Here is a 20,775-nt window from a genome sequence, read left to right on the forward strand (position 1 = left end):
CTTATAAATATCTTTCTTCTCAAACAGTGTATTTCCAATCACCATCTCTCGCTCAACACACATCCCTATCATTCGTTCCCCATTTTCATTTCTTCCAGGCACACCATGCATACCAACTACACCTTCAACTGCTACATTTCCCACTCTAGCATTCAGATCTCCCATCATTACCACATTCACATTTGCTCCAAAACTCTGCAGACACTCATCAACATCATTCCAGAAAGACTCCCTCTCTTCTTCATCCCCTTCACTACCAGGCCCATGTGCACTCACAAACACCCACTACTCACGTTCAAATTTCGCTTTCACCCACATCAGTCTCGATGACACCTCCTTCCATTCAATCACACACTGCTGTACTTCAGGACTCACTAACAAGGCCACACCTTCTCTTGCCCTTCCTCTATCAACACCTGACAATCTTCCATTCACACTTCCAAACATAGACTCACCCTTCCCTTTCATCTTCGTTTCACTCAAAGCTAACACATCCAACTTTCTTCTCACAAACATTCTCCCAATCTCCTCCCTTTTAGTCTCAATCGTACTACATTCACTCACATTCATAGACCCAAGCTTCAGGGTACGGGGATAACTCCATCCCCCATCCCTTTCTCTGTCTTGTCTCATTTTAGGAACTAAAAAACAGAGGAGGGGGTCCCTAGTCCCCTCACCCCGCCCCTTTTAGTCGCCATTTACGACACGCAGGGAATACGGTGACAGTATTCTTCCTAACACAACCTGGCCGCAGAGTAGTAGTACCACCCCATAGTGCGGCCAGATTGTGTCCCCCCCGACACAGGGTATAGATACATGGACGTATAAATAGACAGACATTAAAAACAGATAGATACCAACCTTAGTGACAGTCACAACCTCTCCAGTCACTACAGCTTCACTGGTACCTACAAATCCTTCCTATAGACCTGCATCTATCCCTAATCAACAGCCAGATATACAGACACACAGATTAATGGTTAAATACACAGACAGGTAGATACCAACCTTAGTGACTGGTACAGCCTCTCCAGTCAGCATAGCCTCATTGGTAACTACTGATCCATCCAAGAGAACTGCATCCATCTCTAATCGACCCATCCCAGTCTCATCCATTTGTGCATTTTCTTCCATTCCGATCAACACTACGTCACCAGGTACTAGTTCACGTGATGACATACTTTTTGCTGTAAAAAATCATCATCACCACCATCATCAATGAAACCCCTACTGTTGCTGAAAAATATCACTACTGCTTTTCATCACCACTGTCATCGTCACCATCAGCAGCAGCGGCAGCACTATCATCATCATCCAGACCTCCCTTTTCCCACCAAAAGATGGAGGGAGGTAGGGCCCAGATGGGAAAGAGGAAAAATGACAGAGAAGGGTTTAATTAACAGCATGCCCAATGAAATGTACTACACACTCACTCATGCACCACTGAAGCTTATGAAGCTCACATGCATAACCATCAACACATAAAAGGATCATAATATCTATCAAACATATTGTTGTTGTTCTTATTGCTTAACCCTTGTCTACCTAGTCTAGCAGACCTGTCGACTGCAGGTTTGCAACTCTTATGCAGTTGTCCCATAGGCTCCTTACATCATTAATGTTGTGTCTGCATCTTAATGTGGCATGTGTTATGCAGTGCTACATTACTTGTGTTATACTGTGTGGGTCTATTCTACAAGTAGGGCTCATATCATTTATGATTCTTCACAACCTGAAACTAAGATGATATATAACTGAGGAAGGCTGGGTGATGTCATGATCTAAGCCTAGCAAGGTGAATTCAAACCCCATCTGCTCTGTTTAAAGATGGGTGAATGTCGAGTGGGGGTGGGGGGATACTGTAACATGGTGTTGTGATCAAGGTGTTGTATCATTTATAATGGCATCAAAATGCCTTTTTTTTTTTTTTTTTTTTTTTTTTAATGCTAGGAAGAAGGAACCAAAGGCCACGAGCCCACAAATTGTTCCTTCCAAGAGAAAAACAAGATACAAGAGAGAGCCAAATTCAAGATCCGTTCATTTCGAGATGCCTGGACACACTGCGTTTGAAAGACCGGAGATCGTTGGAAACAGGAAATACAGACAGAGGGAGACGGTTCCAGAGTTGACCTGTTGCATAAACAAAGGACTGCAAGTAACGGTTAACTAGTGCATTAGAGCGTTGGACAGAAAAGGGATGAGAGTTTGCTGCTAGACGGGTGCTACACACCCGTCGTAGAGGTGGAGGAATGCATGCAGACAGTTCAGAGAAGCAGCGACCAATGAAGTAATGATAGAAAAGATATAAAGATGCAACAGTGTGGCGAAGAGACAGAGGCTGAAGGGAGCCAGTAAGATGAGGAGAGTTAATGAAACGAAAAGCCTTTGACTCCACCCTGTTGAGATTGGAGGTGGGGTTGTGAGGGGTAGACTGAGAAAGACAGGGACAAGGTCATTAAGTGTGACCTCAGGGTTAAGGGACTGAACAGGGAGGCTGCCATGGATCGTGCAGTGTGGAGAGCCGCCATTAGGTGACCAAGGCCGACACATGCAAGCATGTTGGAGCCTTTAAAAATGAAAACAAAAACGATATGCACATCCCCCATGTATTCCTTCTTATCCTTGAACTGCTTCACCTACATGACCATGTAAAGCTCTCCCTAATACTACAATCTCATCATCACCCATACCACTTACTACATGTATTAAGTCATCCCAAAATCTATCCTTCTCTACCTCATCCAAGCCTGCCTGTGGTGCATATGCTGATATATATGCAAACATCATCCCACCGAACAAATCCTACCACTTACTCTCAAAATATTCATGACATATTCAAACCATATCTCCCTAACCAACACCCCCACACCCACATATTCAACTATCCTACCCTGCTAAAACAACTCATAGCAACAATCCCTACCAGCAATCTTTCTGGATGATCCACCCCTATACCGGATTTCTTGCACACATCCCACATTCACCCACCTCCTACTCATTACTTCAACCACTTCCCCCTGTTGTACCCCTCAAACTTCCCGCATTCCACAGAGCCACTCTGATCCCCCTGAGTGATTTCATGTCCTCAGGCTTGCTTTGAATTACATTCTTTAACATGGTCATACTAAAAAATAAGGAGACAGATATGCCACAGGCCCCATCCACTGCACAGTTCCAGGACCAAGCAATGGATCTGGGATTCATAGCCCACCAACCTTGACCAATGGCTGTGGTAGTGGCCTCGGGGCACTCTGCCAGGACAGCTACAGGGACACCCTCCAAGCATGTCTTGGCACTGTAACTGCCCTGCCATTATACACCCATTGATAGGGCAGCCTCCTAAGGAACTACTCCCAGGTTCAGGCCCCTCTCTACTGGACAGAAGCAGCAACCTGGGAACCGCAATGCCCTGTACCCTCTAGCCAGGTTCAAGCCTCGTTTCACTCCGGCCCCACGATCTACGCTGGCGGAGCCCTCGTCATGCCTCCCCTCAAAAGGTCTGCCACTAAGTAATGGGGGCAAAGTTTTCTGGCCGCATGCCCTTGCTGGCGCCAAACCCTTCAACACAGTGGGGTATGTTGTGTGATATGTAAAGCACATGTGGTGAAGTGTATGAGATTGAGGAAGTGTTTGGGAGAGTATGCTCGTCTGTTAGTGTCACACTGAAAAGGTCAGCAAATGGGAATGGTTAAGTTGCTAGTGAAACAGGAGCTCCAGCTCTCCCTATCACCAGCATTCCCATTCCCCTTGTGAGTACCACCCTGGTAGGAGGAGGAGGTTGTAGCTGGTGCTACAGCCTCCTCCTCAAATTTTGGGGTGAATGAAATTCAAATCCCTAAACTATTGCCTGCCTGGGGGCATAACAACAACAACAACAACAACAACAAGGGTACTCACGTTGGCCATTACGCAGAACTGTGACCTGAGACTGTGAAGTTACTGTCTTCCTCAGCATCTGACATTGCTGGGGAGGAAGGGGGAAAAAAAAAGGGGCTCTTATTACTACTGTACAGGCTAAGGAGGTTATCTATACTCATTTCACTTCAGCCTTGTCTCAAATTCCTATCTCTCCATCTTGAATGCTGAATCAAAACATTAAATTCACACTGGCAGATGATGCTAGTTACAAAGAAGTGCTTTGAAAAGAATGCCAATGAAGTAAGTGAAATAAACTGCAAAATGATGAAAATCTGGGTCAAGCAAAGGTGAAAGAACTAGAGTACCTTGCCCATAGTAGTTTAATGCTGCATATAGCACACTAACCCACTGAGTCAAAGACATCTTTACATTAGTGGTACATTCTTCCCATACCCTGACAGCTTTGTCAAGCTTAAGCTAAACTTTTCAACTGGAGGGTTAGATGTTGCCTTAAAAAGAATCTTTGTCATCAAAATCATAATACCGGTACACTATAAGGGCAGTCGTATATGGAAAAACTATCCATATCTAAATACTGTACTGTAGACCCTGACTTTAATCAACTAACTGGGGGAAAGCCAGGTTTGATAAATCCGAGGTTCTACCCCCCTTAGGTGGGAATTCAAGCACATGTTTGAAAATAAATGAGTACAAAATGATATTCCAGTACCAAAAATGAAAACTATACCCTTTTGCAGCTTATTTCGCAACCTTATCATAGTACTTTTTCCTGACTAATATAATATTACTATTGTCTGATATCATAACTCAGGAATCACAATGAGGAGAGGGCAATTTTAAGCCAGATTGGAGAAAAATGGGTAGAAAACACATGTATTGTACACTGTATCTGAATAGATGGCTACAAAGATTCCTCCTCTATGCATTTTCAGAAGAGAAGGTGCTGGAAGATTCCTTACTAGAAGCTATTCTTCAAAATCACAATGGAAAAACACTTGGCAAAGTTGAGAGATATGATACATGAATGTGGATGTCTGATCACAACAAAAGATGCAGCAAGACTGAGGCTGATCAAGTGTGATACAGCATGTCCACAGACTCCAGGGCTGCCCAAGCCTACCAACTCATCGCCTATTCCCATTAACAGATCTCCAACCTAGCCCTCGTGCATTGCCATCCTTGGTAACTGTGTTGTGAGTCACCCCAACCGAGTCGAATGATTCGGAAAGACAACATAATGTGCCCTACTTATTGACCATTATTTGGTATAGAGGAAAAGCATTTTGGTGGCCTTTGTGGTGTTTGATACATCCGAAATTCGTTACATTGAGGCTCAATATTGCATGGGTCTACTTTATCTACATGTATACATGTATATACTGTATTAAAAATTTTTTAAAGGCTCCAACACAGAGCTGGACACTGCTGCAAACCGCAAATTCCACAATTGCGGAAGTGTGATTTTGTATGCGGATTTGCGTTTCCAACAAATATTACACAAATTTAAGGTTTTGTGTTAGCGGAAGTACTTCTGCAAACGCACACCTGCCCGCAAACCAGCCTGACCTCTAAGAACTCTCTCTCTCTCTCCCTCTCTCACACACACACACACACACACACACACACACACACACACACACACCTGCCTACACTAAAAGAAAGGAGAGAAAGGGGAGACATGATTGCAGTGTTCAGGGCCATGACGGGAATAGATAAAATTGATAAAAATGATCTGTTTGTATGGGATGGGAGAGTAACAAGAGGACATGGAATGAAACTGAAAGAGCCAAGTTGTTTGAAGGATATCAAGAAATATAGCTTTTCATATAGATGCATAGACCTGTGGAACAGCCTGGACAAAGAGATCGTCCAGTCTAAAAACTTAAACGAGTTCAATGCAAATATGACTTAACAAGAAAAAGAGACGGGACCCCACAAGCGTAGCTCATTTCCTGTATATCAAAACTAGGTAAATACACACACACACATACACACACACAGGTCTCTGACAGAGGTGCAACTCTGAGCTGATTGTGGGGAAATAATGCTAATACAGCATCAAAAAATAGGCCAGCCTATTGTGATTATGTGTACTTAATGCATGAGTGGTGGTCCCGTCCATTATTATTGAAAAAAATGGAGGGTTTGGTCACAGTAGAAGTTTAAAATTTTCATACAGGTGTATACTGGCAGAAAGAGAGAGACTTTTGTTGTTTACAACCTGTGTAAGTGAATTTGCGGATTTCTCCAATAAAGACCGGAGTGGAGAGAGTATTAAACTGAACTGAACAAGAGTAGCTGGTGTGGGGAAAATGGCTGAGAGGAATGCCCAGGAATTATAAAAGGTATGGTCAGTAATTACAGAGTTGCAGGAACGAACACTACAACAAGAGAATGTGATTAAGGAATTGAAAAATGAGGTGGAGAGTGTCTGTTCATGTAGGGCAGAGCAAGAGAGAGAAATATCAAAATTAAAAGTGAGTAATGATTCAGCCTCAAATGAAACAGAAAAGCTTAAAAGAGAAGTAAGAGGTTGGAGGAAGAAAGGGACAGGATGAAATATAAGCTCGAACAGTATGAATCAAGAAAAGGATAGGATGAAAAGTAAACACGAAGAATATGAATAAAAAACAAGGATGCAATATGAACACTTTAAGGAAATTAAGGATAAGCATAAGAGCTGGATGAAAATTCAGAAGGGAAAATAAATCTAAAGATTATTGAACAATAGAAGAAAACCAGGAAAAGATAGAGAAGGACATGGTTAGGGTACTAAAAAGTAAGGAATCACTTCTCAGAGATGCAGCAGACAAGAAAAACTGCATAATTATCTCAGGTCTGAAAGAAAAACCTATGTCAGTGAGGTCAGAAAGAGAAAGGGAAGAACTGAGAAGGGTGAAGAAAATAGTGTCAATCGTTATCGAAGGAAATGACAGAGCCCAAGAGGAGATTGAAGAAGTGTTTAGGCTGGGAAAATATGTGGAGGGAGGGGCAAGGCCACTAAAAGTAAAACTTCAATCTCAGGTCATGGTAAATGAAACAACCAACAAGACTTGGAAATTAGCTGATAAGGGGGGATTCAAGAATATCTGGATATGGAGAGACACAAATGAGGAAGAGAGATCTAAAATAAAGGAACTTGTTATGGAAGCCAAGGAAAAAAAGACCAAAGAACGGAGGAAGAGAAGACAAGAGTTCCATTGGAAAGTTATGGATTAGAAATTGAGGAAGTGGTGCCGAAGGAGAGAGGGAGAAAGAAGGACATTATAAAAAAAAAAAAGGCAAAAAGACTGAAAGTGGCATATGCTAATGTAGATGGCCCAATCTCAGCGAGGATGGAGACAAACGATTTCTTGAGGGTAAATGAGCCAGACATTATGTGCTTTGTAGAGAACAAGCTAAGAGAGAATACTGAAATCCAAATGAGAGATGAGAAATACAGTACAAACTAAGGAGAAGAGATAGAAAAGAAAAAATGGGAGGGGGAGTGATGACAGCAGTGAAAAATAGCCTAAATGTGGATAGTGTGGAACTGGGAGAAGGTATGACCGAAGTGATAAACATGGTAACAGAAACCAGAGGGAGGGGCAAGAGAGACATCGCAGTAACATATGCCCCTCCCAGACATGGCCATGGAAATAGGAGGGATATCAGATGTTGTCGGATATGGTTAGATATATTCAGAAACTGACTGAAAAAAGCAACAACATATCCTTGATGGGTGATTTTAATTGAAAAGAGGTAAATTGGGAGGAGTGGGACTCAGGAAGTTGTGAAGATTTGTGGGGCAGTATACTGTTAAATATAGCAATGGATAATGCAATGACCCAGTGAGTCAGAAACGAGACAAGATTTAGAGGTGATGACATACCAGCAAGACTAGTTTTAATACTAACCAAAGAACCTGATGCAACTGAATCTCTGAAATACCTGTGTCCAATAGGAAAAAATGATCATGTAGTGACAGAGTTCCAAACGACAGAAGGAAATGGGGAGATGAGATGACCTATACAGGCATGGAAGATACAACTTTGGGAAAACAAACTTTTCAGGATCGAGTAAATTTTGTGAAGACGCGGACTGGTAAGAATTCAGGGAAACAAGGGAGATACAGAAAAGACGGGATATCTTTCTAGACTTCTAAATTATGAGCGTGGAGAAGTATATGCCAAAAGTTAATGGGAAAGAGAACTGAAGAAATGACTGGTTCAACATAAAGTGTATGAGAGCAAAAAATAGAAAGGGATAAGGCATGGAACAAATAGGGAAAGAGAGGTAATAACAGAACAAAGGAAGAATATAAAAGAACTAGAAATGAATATACAATAATACGCAGAGAGGAAGAATGAAACTTCGAAAAAGGTATAATTGACAAATATAAGGAAGAACCTAATTTGTTCTACAGGTTTGTTAATGGCAAACTGAAACAAAAGAAAGGAATCAATATGCTGAAAGCAGAAGGAAATGTCTATAAAGATGCGGTTATGCAAGCTGAAATAATGAACAAATGATTCCGATCTGTCTTCACAAGGGAAAGTGATTTTGTGGAGGAGGAGGAGGAGGGAGTGACATGAAATATAGTGTTAAGAGAAGCAAACGTTAAATGTTGAAATGCAAGATGTGTACAAATTACTGGAAATTCAAGATGTGAGGAAGGCCCCAGGACCTGACAGGATCTCTAACTGGATACTAAAGGAATGCAAAGAACAACTGGCGGATAAGATTCACAGTTAAATTTTGGTTCTTTGGAAAAAAGGAAAGTGCCTTGGGAATGGAAGAGGGCCAATGCGGTACCAATTTTTAAAGGAGGGCACAAGGAAGAACCCCTGAATTATAGACCAGTGCCCATGACCAGCTTGGCTGCAAAACTGTGTGAGAGAATCCTGAAAGACAGATGGATAAAATATCTGGAGGAGATGGACATTTTGGCAGAAACTCAGTTTGGATTCAGAAGTGGAAGGTTGTGCGTTTCCAACTTACTGGGCTTGTACTCAAAGGCGACAGGAGAGAGATAGTTGGGAGGACTGTGTGTATTTAGATTTGGAGGAAGCCTATGGCAAGGTACCCCACAAGTGACTAATAAGGAAATCAGAATACATAGGAGGACTGAAGGGGAACCGCTCAGAGTGGATGAGTGACCTCTCGAAAGACAGACATATGAGGACAGTAATAAAAGACAGAATGTCTGGATGGAGGGAAGTAACAAGTAAGTCCTACAGGGCTCGGTGTTAGTGCCTGTAATGTTCCTGATTTACATAAATGATATGGCAGATGGAATGAACAGTCATGCAAGTCTGTTTGCTGACGATGCAAAGATCATGAGGAGAGTAGAAGCTGAAGAAGACTGTAAAATGCTGCAGGAGGACCTGGATAAGATTCATGATTGGAGCTGGATGTGGGAAAAGAATTTCAACGCGAAAAAATGTAAATTATTGGAAATGGGTAAAAGTACCAAGAGACCATCACTGAATTATTTGATGGGCAATGAAGTAATCACAGAGGCGAGAAAAGAGAACTTAGGAGTGCTTGTGCGGGATAATTTGTCACCTGAGAAACACATTAAAAAGATAGTTAGAAAGACATATAATCTCTTGACTAACATCTATCTATCTATTGCCAGATGCCTCAATCCTGTTTGGGGTGGCCACAAACAAACCACCTCCAAGTCCCTGTCCCCTGCCATTTCACTGCCATGCTCCCAACTCACACCCCCCTCTCTCATATACCTCTCCACCACATCCCTCCATCTCATCCTCGGCCTCCCCCTCCCTCTTCCCCCCTCCACCTCACTCACATACACTCTCTTCGTCAGTCTTTCACCCTCCGTCCTCTCCACATGGCCAAACCACCTCAGTGTGTTCCTCATAATGCTTCCTATCACATCCACATCCACACCACACGCTCCTTTATATTCTCATTCGTCAGCCTGTCTCTCCATGTGACTCCACAGGCTCCTCTTAAATAACTCATTTCCATTGCTCTCACTCTTGACTTGTGTCCGTCCAACAACGTCCAAGCTTCACTTCCATACGTTAGAGTTGGTATCACAATACTGTCATGTAGTAACTTTTTCACTTCCATGTTCACTTCCCGGTTTATCACTGCTTTCAAAGAACCAGCAATCTTTCTTCCCTGCTGTACCCTTTCAAGCACTTCACCCTCCAAACCTCCATCCTTACTCATCACACTACCCAAGTACTTAAACATATTCACATTTTCCAATTCCTCACCATTCAACCTCACTGTACATTCACTGACTTCACCCCTCTCAAAGACCATCACTTTACTCTTCCCTACATTCACCTTTAGATTCCGTTTCTTACACTCTCTCAAACTCATCCACCAAGCCTTGCAGCTCCCCTTCGTCTTCACTCAACAACACAGTATCATCTGCAAACAACAGTACAGGGAGTTTCCAAACACTATCCTCTCTCACCAGGGCCAATTCCTCACCATTCAACCTCACTGTACATTCACTGACTTCACCCCTCTCAAAGACCATCACTTTACTCTTCCCTACATTCACCTTTAGATTCCATTTCTTACACTCTCTCAAACTCATCCACCAAGCCTTGCAGCTCCCCTTCGTCTTCACTCAACAACACAGTATCATCTGCAAACAACAGTACAGGGAGTTTCCAAACACTATCCTCTCTCACCAGGGCCACTCCAACATCCACTACCCTACCTTGTACCTCTTTTATTACCCCATCCATGTACAGATTGAACAACCATGGAGACATGACACATCCCTGTTTCAACCCAATTTTCAAAGAGAAAAATTCACTTAGTTCACCATCCACATGCACTGCAGCCTTCGCACCATCGTACATACTCTTCACAGCATTCAACAACTTCCCATCTACTCCATATATTCTTAACACTTTCCACAATCCTTGTCTAACCACCCTGTCATATGCTTTCTCCAAATCCATGAAAGCCACATACAACTTCTTTCCCTTCTCTAGAAACTTTTCCACTAAAGATCTAAGAATGAATATCTGATCTACACAACCACCTCCCTGTTCTTCTCCAACTAATTTCTCTGTTCTTTCTCTAACTCTGTCAGTAAGTATCCTACCATACACTTTTCCTATTATACTAAGAAGACAAATGCCCCTATGATTACCACACACATCTTTTTCCCCTTTTCCTTTGTACAAGGGAATAATTACACCTGACTTCCAATCCTCCGGGACTCTACCTTCCTGCCAGGCCAATCTGCACATCTTCCACATCCATTCTACTACTATCTCTTCCCCATGCTTCAGCATTTCACCACACACTCCATCAATTCCTGGGGCTTTCCCCAATTTAACTTTCTTCATTGCTTCCACAACTTCTATCCTACTGATTTCTTCCTGTCTTCTCACCTCCCTCCTTCTCCCAGCCATTCCCCAGCCACTTATACTCGCATTACTTCCATCCTCTATGTTCAACAATTCCTTAAAGTGTTCTCTCCATCTGCTCACTTTTTCTCCCTTCTCCACTAGTAATCTACCATTTTTATCTTTCACTCCCCTGCTAACTTCACTTCCACCCTGTCTTACTCTTTTCACCTCTTTCCAGAAAATTTTCTTACAGTCCCTCCATTTTACACTCAAATTCCTTCCAAACTCCTCATCCACTCTCTTCTAACTAATCTTTTCACCTCTCTCTTTCTTTCTACATATAACTCTCTCTTCCCCCTCTCAACTTCTTCCACGCCCCTATTTCTCATCCATTCATTGTATGCTTTCTTCTTTTGTGCCACAGCCTGTCTCACCTCTTCAGTCCACCACGCTGTTCCTTGCACCCCCCTCCGTCTTCTCTTCCTTCCACACACATCACATGCTGCACATATTTCTTCTGTAAATATCCTACACACACCTTCCACGTCTCCCATCTGCTCCAATTCATATTTGCCCAATCGTTCCTCCACTTCTCTCTTATACTCTGCCTTTTTCTCATCCTCTTGTAACCTTTCCACTCTCCTTGCAACTACTCCTTCCTCTCGTCTTTCCCTTCTTCTATTCCTCCATCTTACTTGAATCCTAATTCTGGCCACCACCAAGTAGTGGTCAGAAAGTCCACTCCCCCAACCTCTATAAGCTCTTGCATCCATTACACATCTTCGCATCCTTTCATCCACACACACAATCAATCATTGCCTTCCTTTCATTCAGTTCACCACCCATCCTTCTCATCACTCGCCATGTATACCTGTGGATCATTTTATGCCTGAAGAGGGTATTGGCTATCACCAACCCCCTCCCAGCACAAATGTCCACTAACGCACTCCCATTCTCATCTATCTCAGCAGGCACACCCCACTCACCAACTATTCCATCCACCTTCACATTCCCAACTTTACCATTCATATCACCGATCAAAAACACTCTCTCATTCCTTCCAAACTTTTCCACGCACACTTCTACATTTGTCCAGAACTCTTCTCTCACTCTTCTAGCACAATCTTGCGTTGGCGCATACACACACACAATCGTCCACATTTGTATTCCAACTTTCAACTTTACCCACAGAATCCTTGACCCAACTGATCCATACTGTCTTATGCTCTTCTTCCATCTTTTACTTACAACTATACATACTCCTTCCTTTGCCCTCTCATTCTCACCTACTCCTGCACATATACCCCATCCATACTCCCATTCTCTCACACTCTCACCTCTCCATTTTGTTTCAGTTATTCCACATACATCCACTTTCGCACCCTCAAGCCCCTGGACAATCTCTCTCTCTTTCACCTCATCATTCACTCCACTTACATTCCACGTTCTGATAACCATGTCCTTTGTCCGGTCCTTGGTCGTCACCGTTTGGTCAGTCCTTGTCCGAGGCTTATTGTTTGTTTTTTTAGTTAGTTGTTTTCTGGGGAGGGGCATTAACCCTCCGCCAACCCTTTTAGTTGCTTTTTACGACAAGCAGGGATACTGGGGGAGTATTCTTGAAAAACCTCCCTAAATAGTAACATATGAGTAGCATTTCATTACATGGCTGAGATGATGAAAAAATTGACAGTGACCATGATCCATCCCAGGTTGGAATATGTAGCAACAGTGTGGTCCCCACATAAAAAGAAAGATATAAAAAAAAAATCGAGAGGATACAAAGAACAGCAACCAAGATGGTCCCTAGCCTGGCAGATCTGTCATACAGGGAAAGGCTGGAAAAGCTAGATCTGCCTTCCCTAGAGGAAAGGAGAGAGAGGGGTGACATGACTGCAGTGTTCAGGGCCATGATGGGAGTAGAAAAATTGACATAAGATCTGTTTGTATGGGATGGGAGAGTAACCAAGAGGACACAGAATGAAACTGAAAAAACCAAGTTGCTTGAAGGATATCAAGAAATATAGTTTTCCATATAGATGTACAGACATGTGGAATAGCCTGGACAAAGAGATTGTCCAGTCTAAAAACTTAAATGAGTTCAAAGCAAAATTTGACTTATCGAGAAGCAGGGACGGGACCCCATGAGTGTAGCTCATTTCCTGCATATCAAAACCTGGTAAATACAACTAGGTAAATATACACGCACACACACACACACATGAAGCATTCTCATATGTACACACACAATTTTTCTCTCACTCATAAATGTGCAACCATACCTACATACATGCACACATGTACACATACTCTCGATGCAGGTGGGTCTAAACTGGTTTGAATCTCTCTCTCTCTCTCTCTCTCTCTCTCTCTCATAAATAATACGAAATACTGTATTACACATCCAAATCTAAAATTATACAAGAGTGGTTGAAAATGCTATTTTATATTACACAGTCTTGTGAATTATTATCTTCCTCCTTCTCTGCACTGAGCATATAGGCTGTTGTCATGGCCACCGCAGCCAAAAGGTAACAATAATTCATAGTCCGTTCTTTGGATTTTTTTTCCCCCCTACTATATTCTTGTGTGTCCCTGGACATTAACCCGTGGCGTCCCGTCGACGTGAATTAATGTCCACACGTTTTGTCACTGCCAATCCCGTCGACGTACATACATGCGAATCAAGTGCAAGATCCCTAATTTGCACAATTTTCAATTTTCGCATGTGATTTTTGGTACATATACATGGGACACCTTCCTCTACAAGATGCCAGGCAGGGACAATGCCTTACCCAGCATGACCTCCCCCCCCCCTGCATGCCATTGTCTCAGCAATTCACCTGTTATCAGTGACCTGGCCTGTAAAGCCATGTCATGCCACGGTACGAAATTCAGGGCCAGAGTGATTCTCCAATCAGTGACAATGTGGAGGACAAACTTTACATAGCATTAGAGGAAGAAACAGTCAGAAATGATGATTAGGTAATGTGGCAAAAAAGGGTCAGGTATGGTGATGAGTTAGTAAGTGAAACAATGCTTATAATGCCTATATTACTGTTTGAAAACCAATATACTCTCATACTACATATAAATTCGTACCAAGTAAATAAATAAATACCGTTTATGAGTGGTGTGAAATAGTTACCCTTCCATAGAACTCGTTTTCTTTGGTGCCAGCCTGTTAGAAAACTCAGTCAGGTAAGGAGGTACTGCTACCTGGATTGAGTATTTTAAACCTCAGGTGAGCGATTTCTCTATGAATTTTTAATGTTTCTCACCAAAAGTGGAGGTTTGAGCCAAAAAAAAATTTTTCCAAAAATGGTCGGGATTGGGGGGAGTCAGTGGTGGAAAAGTGGTCGGGATGGGGTGGGTTAAAGTGAACGGGCATTGTGCAGTCAGATGTTAAGCAGCGTGTGACCATAAAATACATGTATACACACATCATCTAATCCTGTGTTGTCCCATGAGGAGCATAGGAGCCTGGGGCTAGGCAAGTTGTTCCTGACATTTAAGATGAGACTGACCAGCCTCATTCATCCCTGAGTGACATTTCGTGAGCCATAAACCCCAACCACCCCTTGGATATAAATCTGCACCAGCTCAATTCGACTGGAACGTCTTAATTATTCATTAAACCACCAGGCACCATAATTTGGTTATATGGTTACCACCCAGCATACTACATGGTTTCCTGGTGTCCGGGAAACCATTTGGCTTGACACTCAGTGTAGAGTCACTCATAGGCAGAGGGAAGAGGAAAGAATGAAGGAAAGAAGAAGAGGAAAGAAAGAAAGAAAGAAGGACAAAAGAGGAAGGAAGAAAGAGAGGAAAGGGCAGCCACCGACGAGCAGCACTACCTCAGGTGAGTGGATGTAAAAAATATTTAAAATATATACATTTGTTTTACTATAAATATAATTTTATATATATATATATATATCCCATTCAGTACTACAGATAATATGCAAACTTCATAAAGTCACCCACAGAGAGTAAGATAATACAAAGATATAACTGTAGTGAATGAATAAACAGAGATGATTTTTAAGCCCTTGATTATGAAAAATATCATCCTAAACTTAATAAAATCCACTATTGGTATCCAGAATAAAATGGAACTGATGCCATGGTACTGAAAGGGATACAAATGGTTTGTGTTTGCGTTTGCATTTGCGGAACTGCAAGTTTCAAGAAGTTTCCGGATTTGTGGTTGCGGAAGGTAATGGTTTAAGTTTGTGGATTTGCATTTGTGGAAGTGAATTTTTGTCTGTGGTGCCTAGCTCTGCGCCAACATGCTTGATGCATCAGCCATGGTCACCTAATGGCAACTCTCCACTCTGCTTGAACTCTAGCAGCCTCCCCATTGAGTTCCCCATCCCCAAGGCCACACTCTATGATCTCATCCCAGGTCTCCCTCAGTCTGCCTCCCATAACCCCATTCTAGACATTCTCAGCTCTCATCTTTTGCACCCAACTGTCACCCTCTACCCTCTCCACATGCCCAAACCATCTCAGTTTACTCCTCCTCATCACAGCACCAATACACTCCAGTCCTCTTCCTCTCAGGACTTCAGTCACAAACCTAGCCACCCCAGAACTTGATTTCAAGGATGCACTACATATCCATCTAATCATTGTCATTTCTGTATGTTTTGAGTTTATGAATATTCTCTTCCTTTACTGTCCAGGTCTCACTACCATACAGCATAACAATCCCAACATATGCTGCATACAAAGATCCTTTAGCATGGAGGGAGAACCCTCTCATTGTCAGGAGAGGCAACAGCTCTTTGAACTTCCTCCAACCACTCCTTGCCCTGGTCAAACAGCTAGCTCCAGCCCCACCTCCAGCATATAACATATCCCCCAAATAACAAAACCCTTCCATACACTCAAGAGATTCACCAGCAAGCTCAAGCCTTTCAAGCCTGACAATCTCTGCATGCTCTCCGTGACACACTGTACACACAAAATCAGCATTATCTTGCAGTCTACCTTTAATACCACTGCATCTCTAAAGCACTCACTTATCAAAAATACTGCACAAGATGGAGTTACTTCCCACACCCTTGTGGCAAATCACATTTTGCCACCCTCCCTCTGCTTTGACAGTGCCACCAGCTTTAGATATCTTCACTTTTGTTTCATCCAGATTCAAACTCAAACCCCTGTGCTCCCATTTAATCTCTCCATTTCCTAAACCTTTCCTCCAGTCCCCTTTCATTCTCTGCAATCAACACCAAGTATTAGCACAGAACATCTCCCATGGGAGTCCATTTCTGGTCACATGAAAGATCTTCAAGTACAGTACCATGAAAACCTATACGGGGCTCAAGACTGCCCCCTGACACATGCGAATATTCATGGAAAACTCATCACTCAAACCTCCATGCACCCTCACCTTGATGTGGGCACCCACATACATAGCCATAACCACCCTAACCAGTCACTCCTTGACCTAAGCTTTCTCACTGCATACTTCATCTCCCTAGGGACTCTATCAGGCCTTCTCCAAATCAACCAAAACAAGTACAGCTCTCTTATCTTTAATATATATATATATCATATGTATATCAGAGGTAGACTGCGAGATAATGCTGATTTTATGTGTACGGCGTGTCGGGGAGAGCAAATGGAGATTGTCAGACGTGAAAGAATTGAACTTGCTGGTGAATCTCTTGAGTGTGTGGAAGAATTTTGTTATTTGGGAGACATGTTGTGTGCTGGATGTGGGGCTGGAGCTAGCCCTGTGGCTTGGGTGAGAAGTGGTTGGAAGAAGTTCAGGGAGCTCTTGCCTCTCCTGACATTGAGAGGACTCTCCCTATGTGCTAAGGGGTCTTTGTATGCGCATGTGTTAGGAGTGTAATGCTGTATGGTAGTGAGACCTGGGCAGTGAAGGAGGAGGATATTCGCCAGCTCAGACATACAGAAATGACAATGATTAGGTGGATGTGTAGTGTGTCCCTGCATCCAAGGTTTGGGGGGAGCTGGGTTCACGATGGAAGAGTTGAGAGGTAGGATGGGACTGGAGTGTATTGGTGTTGTGATGAGGAGAGGTAGATTGTGGTGGTTTGGGCATGTGAAGAGGATGGGGGATGATAATTGGGTGAGGAAGGTGAGAAGTGTTAATATTGGGGGTGGGGTTACGAGGGGTATACCTAGAGAGACATGGGACGAGGTCATTAAGTGTGGCCTCAGGGTTAAGGGACTGAACAGGGAGGCTGCAATGGATCATGCAGCATGCACAGCCGCCATTAGGTGATCAAGGCTGATGCATGCAAGCATGTTGGAGCCTTTAAAAACGAAATGAAAGGAAACGATATATACTGTATATATATATATATATATATATATATATATATATATATATATATATATATATATATATATATATATATATATATATATATATATATATATATATATATATATATATATATATATATATATATATATATATATATATATATATATATATATACAGTATATATATATATATATATATATATATATATATATATATATATATATATATATATATATATATACTGTATATATATATATATATATATATATATATATATATATATATATATATACACACAGAAAGTATAATCCCAATTAACTGGAAGCATTGGGAAAGTTACTTTCCTAGTTACCGATTTTTCCCGGATACCTGATATACTCTTATACATAGGCTATATCAATGCAGTACATACAGTTCTCACCACTCATATCTAGGGCCACATTAACACGTTTCATATGAAACATTATCTCCTCTTAAACATGTCCCATAGACATAATTCATGTGACTGCAGTGTCTTGCAGTAGTACAAAATTTACATGTTAGGTCCATTTTGTAAATACAGTATTATTTATCTTTTTATTTATAATAACTTGGAAAAATAAATTAAAAAGTAAATCTTGAGCATTTATTGGTGAACTGATGATTTGCAATGATGCATACAGTAGAATTTTCACGACTCCCTTGCTCACAACTAAGCTGTATATATGGTTGCATGGCCAATCTATTCATGACCACCGTCACTCCACCTCTCACTCGCCACTCAGTTGTTTTGCAGATAATACAATAAATACATAGGAATTGGAAGCATGAAAATCTTGTCCAACAAAACAAACCTTCATTTCAATCAACTAGATTTTATCTTCTCTGACAGTACAGATGCATTCTAAGATGAATTTACTCATACTGTATGCATAAATTCATCTCAGAATGAGTCTGTACTGGCAGAGATGATAGAATCTAGCTGATAGAAATGAAGGTTTGTTTTGTTGGACAAAATTACTGTGGTTGCAATTCCTATGTATTTATTATCTGCAAAACAGCAGAGTGGCAAGTCAAGGGTGGAGTGATGGCGGTCATGTAAGGAAGAAATAGGTGAATATAACGCTGATGTGTGAGCAAGGGAGTCATAATAATTCTATTGTAGCTACAACATTTCTTTTCAAATCACCAGTTCATTAATAAATGCTCAAGATTTATGTTTCAGTTTATTTTTCCAAGTTTTTGTGAAAAAAAGGATGAATAATATTTAAAAGAATTGACTTGCCAAGGTACTGTACGATATTGGAAACTCATGCATAATTAAAGATGGTTCGCTAGGTAGAAAACCATTGCTATATCACACATTTTTGTCAAATGAATTGTGCTGTGGATCTGTCTTGCTATTAATGAAAAATTCCTTGAGTCTGGGTCCCTGAGACTTGATATTACTGTATTATAAATCGTGGAATTTCCTACATTAAATTCTGTCATTAGTGCCTTAATAATATTCACTTTTTCAAGTCTTGTCCAGCTTCTGATTAAAGGCGAACACAATGCGCTTTAGGATTAGTTTGCACTTCAGGCATCACGGAGTGCAGAAATCGCCATCTATCATGACATACCAACACAACAGCAAGAGTGCCTGTCTACTGCCTGGCGGCGGTAAGCAGACATAACAACACAAGAATGAGAGTGCCTGCCTACTGCTTGGTGGGAGTAAACAGACTGCTGATGATTTGTGGAAGTATAGAGGGTGACTGAATTAAGGAGGGGAGAGAGGGAGTGGAGGACACGGAAGGGGATTAACTAGGAAATGACCCTGACCAGAAATGCCTTCACTTCATACCGCCCAACCTCACCCAGTCTCATGTGACAAGTGACTACCTCATGAAGGGGCAGACATTCAAAGTGGCAAACACTGCCATATTTTTATATATACAGGATATTTGCCATAAATTCTCCTGGTTGTCTGATAATCCTGGCTACCTGGGATTGTACTATATATACTGTACTGCACATATATATAAATATATACAGTACAGTATATACATACGTGCATATTGTCGAGAATCATTTTCATCATCCAAACCTGATTTTTCTCAATCATATGAGATTGGTATAATCCAGAAAAAAGAAAATACAGTACAGTACTCTTCTACTACTACTACTACTACCACTGCTGCTGCTGTTACTCACTCTAATGGTCTGACAAAGTGAAAATAAGAATGTGACCATGGATAGCCCAAGGATGGTGAGGGCTGACTCTACTGCTACTACTACTATTACTATTGTACTCACACTGGCAGTCTGGTAGAGTGAGAATGCGAGCGATGCAATGGAGAGTCCAAGGATTGTGAGGGCAGTAAGGTAATAGTGTTGTACAAGCCATACGATTATCACTCCACACTGGCAGATGTAATATGGGTTGATCACCTGTTGGCAACAAGGTGTGTGTGAGAGAAGAGAGGAGAGAAGACAGGAGGAGAAAGGAAAGGATGAGAGAAGACGGGACTGGAGAAATCAAGAGAGGCAAAAGGAGGGGAAGAGCGGGGAGGGGAGGAGAGGGGAGAAAATGGGAGCGGAGAAATGAAAGGAGAGCAGACAAGAAGGGAGAAGAGAACAGAAGCAGTGAGGAAAGGAGACATGAGGTGACAAGAGGAAGGCAGGGGAAAGATGACAGGAGAGAAGAGAGAATGGGATGAAGAGGGGAAAAGACAGTAGAGACAGAAAACCAATCAAGAGCATGTTGTGTGTAATAAATTAAATGTGAATAAATTCCTGAATTAAATCATTTCTTAAGTTTCATCACCATCATCATCATCTTGACTTTTTCCCACCTATGAAGAGGGTGAGGTAAGGTCCAGAAAACAAAGAAGAAAGTATGAAAGAAAGAGAACTAGTCACAGCATTTTGAGTAGCACATAAATTAATAAATAACTTTAATTTAAATGATTATATAAAAGCTTCATCATCATCATCATCGTCACCTTTCATTTGCACCTAAAGATGAGGTGAAGCAGGGGCCAGAAAACAATGAAAGAGAGGGCAAGAAACAGTGAAAACTATCAACAGCTTGTCCAGATGACAAAACTGATGAGAATGATAGTCATATACTGGTAATAATACTAATAATAATAACGACAGCTAACCTGGTCTGCAAAAGGGTGCCGAAAAGTGACGTTATAAAGATAAAAATGATGATAATAATGAAGGGGATTAAGATGCAAATGATTATGATGATGAGAGTAATAATGATAATGGTAAGGATAGTAATGATAC

At 41.6% G+C, this 20,775-nt stretch overlaps 1 protein-coding gene across 1 annotated transcript in view; it reads right to left on the reverse strand.

Annotated features, from left to right (window-relative positions):
* The window catches only part of LOC145401190 (polyamine-transporting ATPase 13A3-like), a 93,866-nt gene that overhangs the window by 60,334 nt on the left and 12,757 nt on the right, over positions 1–20,775 (reverse strand). The window contains exons 6-8 of the mRNA XM_080273494.1: positions 19,795–19,929; positions 3,898–3,964; positions 1,009–1,187 (exon numbers count right to left, since the gene is read on the reverse strand). Of these exons, the coding sequence (XP_080129620.1) occupies positions 1,009–1,187; positions 3,898–3,964; positions 19,795–19,929 (381 nt within the window). The remainder of the gene's footprint in view (positions 1–1,008; positions 1,188–3,897; positions 3,965–19,794; positions 19,930–20,775) is intronic.

This window comes from Coenobita brevimanus, chromosome 55, assembly GCF_032717465.1.
Source record: "Coenobita brevimanus isolate Jiangsu-jjx chromosome 55, ASM3271746v2, whole genome shotgun sequence".
NCBI lineage: Eukaryota > Metazoa > Arthropoda > Malacostraca > Decapoda > Coenobitidae > Coenobita > Coenobita brevimanus.